Source organism: Sus scrofa, chromosome 15 (assembly GCF_000003025.6).
Source record: "Sus scrofa isolate TJ Tabasco breed Duroc chromosome 15, Sscrofa11.1, whole genome shotgun sequence".
NCBI classification, from domain to species: Eukaryota; Metazoa; Chordata; class Mammalia; order Artiodactyla; family Suidae; genus Sus; species Sus scrofa.
This window is the reverse complement of record NC_010457.5, coordinates 47,512,679-47,521,808: the sequence shown is the minus strand read 5'-3', so window position 1 is coordinate 47,521,808 and position 9,130 is coordinate 47,512,679. Positions and strand designations below refer to the sequence as shown.

The 9,130-nt window shown below is 38.6% G+C and overlaps 1 protein-coding gene across 1 annotated transcript in view; it reads left to right on the top strand.

Annotated features, from left to right (window-relative positions):
- LOC100525542 (disintegrin and metalloproteinase domain-containing protein 32) overlaps window positions 1-9,130 on the top strand; it is a 133,724-nt gene continuing 124,594 nt past the window's right edge. The window contains exon 1 of the mRNA XM_021075123.1: window positions 1-1,652. Within this exon, the coding sequence (XP_020930782.1) occupies window positions 1,595-1,652 (58 nt within the window). The 5' untranslated portion in view covers window positions 1-1,594. The remainder of the gene's footprint in view (window positions 1,653-9,130) is intronic.

Sequence of the window (9,130 nt, the reverse complement as noted above, 5' to 3'; positions counted from 1 at the left end):
TTTAAACAGGAAAGATTGAGGAGAAGGAAATAACAAATGAAATAACTAGAAATTCATTCAAAATACTTAGCACTAATTGACAAGCAATTGTAATGCTGTGAAGCGAGATGAAAGCAGTTTTTGGCTTAATTACCCCGTAAAAGTAGTTTTAGTCTAGCATTGGCTGTTCTGTTGAGATGTAAGCTAGGTGTATACAGTTGATTCCTGAACCTCGTGGCTTTGAACTGTGCACATCACTTCTAAGTGGATTGTTTTTTCCCAGTAAATACACACTGACACTCCATATCTGCAGGTTCACATTCGTGGATTCAGCCAATCGCAGATGACAAGCAATTCAGTATCCACCGTTAGCTGAATCTGCGAATGAATGAAGAATCCAGGGGGCCAACGTTGGGGCTTGAGCATCTGGAAATTTTGTAACCACTATGGGTCCTATAATCAATCTCCCTGTGGATACCGAGGAGCCGACTGTATTCTTGTTGCCATGTTTCTGCTGTGATACTCCTTTTCAAGCTTAGATTGCCCTGTTGAAACCCTATGCATGCACATCTCAACTGTCAGTGTAGATCCGCTGATTCCCCAAGTGAGCTATTCTGTGTTACCACGGACTTTTTAGTTTGTGTGTCTGCCTTCCTGTTAATCGATATGAGAGATTAACTTATTCTTTGGGGCTTGAAAAGAAAACATAGCGCATATAGATGGAGACTGGGAGGGAGGAGGCATTGCAATCCAAGGAAAGAGGCAATGTTCCTTCAGGGAAGACCGGAAGTTAGAGCGGTCATAACTCGGGATCCGAGCAAAGAAGCCGTAGCCTGGGCTCCGAATTTAGAAAATTTTGAATACTGTGTTGAGGAATTTGGATAGAATTTTCTACTGGAACATAGGTACTTAATTATGGGTGAAAATCTTGTCCATTTCATTCACTTCATAAATAAATAAATATTCATTGTACTGAGAAGTTAACTGAACAAGAGAAAGCCGCCACACAAATTTTAGCCAAGGGGCTGGAAAGAACCACACGGATGGGAGGAAGAAATAGACACAGCCTGTTACAAGGTGTATTTACCCAAAAAAACCATAGCAGATACTTTCCAAAGATATCAAAATCTATTCGCTTTTCCCTTTCTTGGAATCTTTTTGAATATATCTGGCTAATTTTGTTTTTAATTAACACCCCCCTCCCGGCTTTAGTAAACATTAATGTGTAATTCATCTGTATGTTTGCGGGCGTAGTTTTAAATTCAGAAAGTAAAATAAATGTGTTCTTTTAGATTTCATCCACACGAAGCGAAAGGTTTGTGGGGGACGACACCGAGGGAAGGGCTGAGGTGGTCGAGTAACTCAGATAACATGCGGGCCGTGGGGCCATGGGGCCATGGGGCCAATGGCCATGGGGCTGGAGGGTAGGGCTGTCTGTGGGGAAAGGACCATGAAAAGCACCTACTTCCAGGCAGCGCGCGTCGGTGGTGATTGGTGGGCTGGGAGCCGAGGACCTAGCGCTCCCATCCCTCGGTCTCGCGAGAACACCGCGCACCAACTGCCAAAAGAGGACCGACTCCCGCTCAGTCTCAACTCCTAGCTAGGAAGCCGTGCCATGTTCCGCCTAATGATGTTGCTGGCAGGGCTTCGTGGTTTCTTAACATCAAGACCGGGTAAGGCCATGGATACCCTGTTACTCCGGTGTGGGGCAGAGGAAGATTTTGCTTTTCCTTCTTAAAGCGTGTCCTTGCTTGGGTCCAACTGCATCCCAACTCGATGAAAAACCTGGGGCCCTTCCCTGCTTATAGATTCGTTTTGCCACTCAGAAACTGGGTCATATTTAGGCTCTGCATTGAGATAGAGAAGTGACTCTTGAGAGAGGAAGATCAAGGACAAATCTCCGACTCTGACCCTGGGTTTGGGGCAACCTTTTATTGTAGGTCTGTTACTTCACAAAACTACCTCAACATTTGCGCTCAGAAACAGCCCAGAAACTTCATGAATTCCACTGAGATTCCAAAAAAACTGCCCTTCCTCGGACAGCATCTGTTCCAGTGTAATAACTTGTCCTGCACATAATAATTTGTCCTGCGATACAAAAAAACCCTAAAAAACCAAAACAAAACAGAAAAACTATTCAGTGTTTGCTATGCTGACAGTGACAAGGTACATTATGGCAGAATACGAGGGACTGTTATAAAGAGTCTTCCATGTTTAATATTAAGGGAGACTAAGATGCAAGTGAAATTTTAAGATATGTTCTTATCTTCTCTCCCTTTAAATACAGTCTTCTGAGCCTTGCCATTCCTTGTCAGGACACGGAAAGTCTTTTTTTTTTCTCCCTCATCTGCATAGTGTTCCAGTGTTTGGAGATTCCACAGTTTCTTAGCCAGTTCTCTTATTAATGGACTTTTGGCTTGTTTCCAGTCATTCTGCTGTTACAGGCTGTACTCCTGAGCTCAGACTAATTCCATAACTGAATATCCTAGACTGGGTGGCTTGAACAATAAAAAATTTTTCTCACAGTTCCGGAGACAGGAAGTATAGCAGGCCGCTGTCATAGTGGGAATCTGGGGAGGTCATCCTTTCAACTAGTAGACCATTCCCTTCTTGCTGTGTACTTATGTGATCTCTTTGTGGGGGGAGAGAGAGAGGTAGTGTGCACAAACTCACTGTCCTCTCTCTCGCTGTCCTCTCTTCTTATAAAGGTGCCAGTGCCATCATCAGAGATCCAGGCTCATGACCTCATCTAACCCTAATTACCTTGTAAAGGTCCCATTTCTAAATATCATCACATTGGTTGTTAGGGCTTCAATATGAAATTTTGGGTACCCACCTTCACCATAACGCCTACAGTATTTGTTTGTTTATGTGTACTTCATACCCTGAGATTTTATTTACGTCATAACTGGAAGTTTGTATCTCTATTTTTTTTATTATTGTTGATTTACAGTGTTCTTTCAATTTCTGTTGTACAGCAAAGTGACCCCGTTATACATTTATATTCATTCTTTTTTTCACATTATCCTCCATCATGTTCCAAGTGATTAGATATGGTTCCCTGTGCTATACAGCAGGATCTCATTGCTTATCCACTCCAAATGCAATAGTTTCCATCTACTAACCCCAAACTCCCAGTCCATCCCGCTACAATGGTTTAAATGAAATGGTTCTCAAACTTTTTGGGGTGTACACAAATTAACAAAAAATCTAACAGTTGTTGTAATTCCAAAGAGCTTGTGTTTATGTTTTGTTTATATCAACATCATATTAGGAATTAAAGTATTTAAAGACTTTTATTAATTTATTAAAAAAACAACAGCAATGTTACCATAGTCAGTTACTGCTTGCTCCTCAAAAGCCAGTACTCGTGAAACAGGTGTTGGCAAGGAAAGGAAAGGCTGCTTTACTCGGAAAGCTGGCAACGTGAAGAAAAGGCGGACTCATGTCCAAGAACCAACTCCCCTGTTGTTGATCAGGGAACAAGAGTTTTTAAAGGGGCAATTCAGGGGTGTATAGGCAGAGGAAAGGGCTACATGCTACAGTTGTCTTGAAATTGGTCCTGCGGTCGTCTGGTCAGCACCATCTTGATTGTTGTAAGTACAGTTAATCTTCAGTTCCAAGGTCGGTTTGTGCCCATTTCCTTGAGGCCAGTTCTTGGAATTGTGTAAGACGGAGCCGCTTATGCCACGGCTGTACTCTGGTCTTTTTGCTATTTCTTAGCCCGCTCCCGCGGCATATGGAGATTCCCAGGCTAGGGGTCCAATCGGAGCCACCGGCCTACACCAGAGCCACAGCAACGTGGGATCCGAGCCACGTCTGCAACCTACACCACAGGTCACGGTAACGCCGGATCGTTAACCCACTGAGCAAGGGCAGGGACCGAACCCGCAACCTCATGATTCCTAGTCGGGTTCGTTAACCACTGCGCCATGACGGGAACTCCTGTACTCTGGTCTTGATGTAGTTTCAGTGTCGGCAAAATAGCTCAAAGGATATGGCTCAGAATATTATCTACTGCCCTTGAGGAGAAGTAAAGGTCCTTGACCTTGTTTGATGGCTAAACTATTATTGTTTTGTTTTGTTTGACTGTTTTCCTTTGCTTCTGCATTTTTTTTTTCACTTCTCCCATGAAATTTATTCTTTGGCTAAAGTTGTTCTACAAACAAGAGGCCAGCAGAGGATATGGGGCGTGGAGGGGGGCGTCTGCCCTGAAAGGCCCCATAGGGTGCTCCTCAGTTATAGTAATAGACTTATCATATGTTAATGAAACACATTTAGAAAATAGAAACTATATTTTCCAAAAAAAAGAATTTAGAGAGTGGTATTGTTTTATATTTTTGTAAATCTCTTTAAGGCTCGGATTAATCGGTGACAGCTAGATTCTCACAGCTCCTCCTGCATTCAGTCTGTTGCTAAATGTTTTATTTGAAGTGCATGAAGAAAATCCAGCTTATGTAGTTGGAAAAGGGAGGAGTATTTTATGAGCTTTTACAGATAATTGCCAGTATTCCTCTTTGGATGCTACACCAAATACATACTTGATAAATAGTAAGTTGTAATGTGGAATGTGAAACATATTAATGAAATTTTCTTAATATGTTAAAGTCCATTGGCCTATTTTAAACTTTAATGGGTATTTTACCCATACATTTTTTAAATGCATAACCTTTGTTTTTAAATTATGGTTAAATAAACAAAAGATTTACCATTTAAACCTTAAAAAAAGAATAAATTTTATTTTTGAGTGTTTTAGATTTACAGCAAAATTGAAAGGTATAGAGATTTCCTATATGCCATTTGTCCCCACACCTGTACCATCTCTGCTATAGATATCCTGCACCACAGTGGTATATTTGTTTCAATTGATGGTCTCACACTGACACATCTTTGTCACCCAAAGTCTATAGTTAACCTTAGGGTTCACTCTTGGTGTTGTACATTCTATGGATTTTGACAAATGTGTAATGACATGTATATAGAATAAGTTCATTGCCCTAAAAATCCTCTGTGCTTTGCCTGTACATCTCTCCCTTCCCCATGTCCTGGCAGCCACTACTACGCCATCCCTCAGTTTATTCTTAAAGTTTTCTTGTTAAAATCTAATTCAGATTATCTCTCTCCTTTGTTCAAAATCTTTCAGTGGTTTCTTGTCTCACCAAGAATAAAAAGGTCCTAAAACTATGACCTATAATGCCTTACAGGATCCCAACAGCTTGTCTCTTCTCTGACCTCATCTCTTACTCTTTTCCTCTTTGCTCATGCTGCTGTAACGCCAGTAGCTTCCTTACTGCTTTTCAAACTTGCCAGGCTGTTCCTCCCAAAGAGCGTTTATGCTTAATATTTTTTCTTCCTGGAGTGTTCTGCTAAAAATATTCATTTGTTCTTCCTCAGCTCAGGTCTTTGCCCAAATGCCATCTTCTCACTGAGACCTATTTAAAACTGAATCTCACTTTCAGCAGTCTCTATTCTGTCACCTGATTCTGTGGGTTGAGGAGGCTGTTCTGGTTTGGACTGGCTTAGCTGATGGCTCATATGTGCTGTTTCCTGCATTTGTCATCAGCTCCTGGATGATCAGCTGGATCTAGGATCGTCTCACACACTGTTGGAATATGTCCCCTTTCACAAAGTCTCTCACCATCCTGTAGGTTAGCTCAGGCTTGTTTATATGTGGCTTCAGGATTCCAAGGCAGTTAGAGGGCAAGCCACAGGGCACAAGCAGTTTTCAAGTCTGCTTATGTTACAGTTGTTATTGTCTCATTGGCCAAAGTAAGTCACATGGCTAAGTCTAGGGTTAGTTTATAGGAAGTATACTCATGGGAGAGAATATAGGAAGGAAAACTATTGTAGCTATTTTTGCAAAGTTTTGCAGGTTTAGTCACAGAAAGTAAAGGAAAAGGGAGTTATATTTTTTGCATAGCAGAATTTGTGGCCCATGAAAATTAAATCTTGTATATAGACTTACAGTTAATCTTTTCTGCCTTATTTATGTCTTACTCTTACGTTCTATGATATCTTCTGCTTTCCGAATTTTTTTTATAGTTTTTCTAGAATCTCTCAACAATTATCATACATCCATCTTTAGTTTAACTTCCAGAAAATTGTTGAGGTCTCTTATTTACTGATAGTACTTTTCCTTTTATACTTTTAGAGGGTTTTGGTTGAGAGAAGAGATAAATATGTGATGAATCAGCCATCTTTAATCACAAATCATATGAGTGTTAATCCTTTGTCTTTTATCTTTTCTTCCACTCTTTTCTACATTTTTAAAAAGATTTTAAAAAGGTTTCTGTGTAAACATGCTTATCTTTTCCTTTAAGACTTCTGAGAGCTCTGAATCTTATTTTGGAATATATATTTATATGCATATTATATAAATATATATATATTTAATTTACCCATTATATATATCTCTATATATGAATGCAACTTAATTACTTTTCGAGTGGATATTCAGTATTCCTGCCACCATCCATTGACTATATTTCCCCCAGTGATTTAAAGGCTACCTTTTCATGTATTCCATTTTATTATTTTTTTGGTTAATTTAATTATAGTAGTTTAGAGTTTTTCTATTGAATCTTTAAGTACTTTTAAGTAGACAGTTATATCATTAGCAAATAATGACATTTAGTTTTCCTAACATTTATGACATGTCTGTCTTGTTATTTTATCATATTAACTAGGGCATTCAGTACATTTTTGAAAATGACAGTGATAATAGACTTTGTTACCTAGTTTTATTTGAAATTCTTATAGTGTTTCATAATTTATAAGAATTTTATAATGTTTGCTTTTTTTGGTACTCTTTCTAGTTAAGGTAGTTTCCTTCTATTTCTAGCTTATGTTCCTCTTCTTTAATTTTCTTTGTCAGAAAATTTTGGACAGATTATATTTGTGTATTTTTTTGTGTGCATGTGAGTTTTCAATTCATCTTATGTTGTTTCAAAAAACTTCTGTAGACTTTTCTATTGGATTTCATAAAATTTAGAAATGAAAGAAAATCACTATCTTTATACCCAATAACTGAATATATTTTTCAATTTAGTTAACTTCTTTTATGCACCTTTTAGAATTTAAAGTTTTTTATAGATTTAATTATTTATTCTTTTATGAATTTATTTATATAGATATTTTATAATTTTTTACATAAGTGGTTATTTTCTTATTTTATTTGTTTATAAGGAAGTTATTGATTGGTTTATATATCAATTTTATTTCTAGTCACATTACTAAATCCTCTTTTTAATTAATAGTTCTGATGATTTTTGGGGTTTTCCAGATGTATAATATCACCTGCAAAAAATGTTAGGATCACAAAATCCTAGAACCAAAGAAACAGGTTTAGATGCTGCATAGATTCTACAATGTGGTTAGAGTCACAATGCAGGGAAAATTATCTAACAGTGCTGTGAGAACAATACCAGGAGACTGTTCTACTGAGAATACCACTGTGGTATTTGGGTTAGGCAGCAGAATGGCTCTCCTAGCCATCCCAAAGGACCATGTGATTATATTACAAATGTCAGAAGGACCAACTATTCACACATGGCTGTAATCTGACAGCATTCACTTCTGAATCAAAGTCTTTTTTGGGTGTATGAGTATCAGGAACTAGTAATATTCCTGCACCTTAATTGCAGTGGAGTCTGGTATAGAGTTTTTAGGTTTCCAACGTCTTAGAGCACAAGAGGACAAGGTAGAAATGGTTGGAATGATTGAATCTGTGTACCGTATCCCACAGTTTCACCTCTAGATGGTCCTACTTAACGTCCATATTCACCCTCCTTAAGGTTGGTAATGTTCTTAGACTTTCAGGAAACAACACAGAGAATAACTTTCTTCTTCCTCATTTAATGTAATCAATTCTTATACAGGAGAACTGGACATATAAGTATACCAAGTGAAAATCCACTTACTGGGAGGATTTACTTTCTTTATTTTCTTTTAGGGCCAACTATAGATGGGTTTGTAAGATTATACCATTGTACTTACTTTTGGGTACTATTGGCGTATTATATCCCTACTTTCCGCCGTAGATCACATGGTCTGAATTTTAACCTCTATCAGAACCCAGTAGTGAGCTGGAAATTTTCATAAAAGACAAATATACTATATTAGTTTCCTGTGGCTGCTATAAAAAAATGCCACACATTGGGTGGCATAACACAACAGAAATTTTTTTCCCCTTCTGGTTCTAGAGGCCAAAATCAAGGTATTGGTAGTGTTGATTCCTTTTGGAGGCTCCAAGGGAGAAACTGTCCCCTGCTTCTCTCCTAGCTTCTGGTGGCTGTCAGCAATCCTAGGCATTCTTTGGCAAATAGACATGTTACTACAGTCTCTGCCTCTGTCTTCATATTACCTTCTTCTGTGCGTCTTCCCCTTCTCTTACTTATAGAATATTTGTCATTGGATCTAGGGTCCGCTTTAATCTGGAATGGTCTCATCCTGAGATCCTTAGTTTAATTACCCCTTGCAAAGACCCTTTTTTCCAAATAAGGTTATAGCCACAGGTTCTGAGTGTATGTGTCTTTTGGAGCACCATCATTTAACCCACAGCATAAACCAGTGAGGCTATATCTTTGCTTACCAATCTCAGAAGCCTCTGCTGTAATTCTCCTAGAGGGGCTTAACACAGCCTCTTCCACAGACTCTGAGTGTAATATAGTTTCTCCTGGTCATAAAGGAAAAGCAGTGGAGCTGCTTGTACAATAGACACAGGTAGCTAAGGAATCTTCTTTTACTCTGGCATCTTACAAATCTGGCAGTCTGTGATTTGTTCAGTAAGAATGGTCAAAGTTATACAGCCATATGTGATATATGTTGCCTCCAAAATCCAAAATGGGTCCAGCAAATGTTGCGTCTCTTGCCATTTATCATGGAGGATATTTTCAAGTGTGCTTTAGACCACTAGACCATTATAGGTCAGTTTTTTGTGTGTGTGTGTTAAGACTCTGGCACACCTGCTTCTTCAAGCCATCTAGTATACCTGTTACTGCAGGTCTTATATGAATGGTATCATGGATGTAGTCTTCAGAATAATTTCCTAGACGATACATTAGTTTCCTATTATTGCTGTAACAAGTTATCACAAACTGGCTTAAACAATACAAATTTATTATCTTACAGTTATCTTAGAGGTCTCATTGGT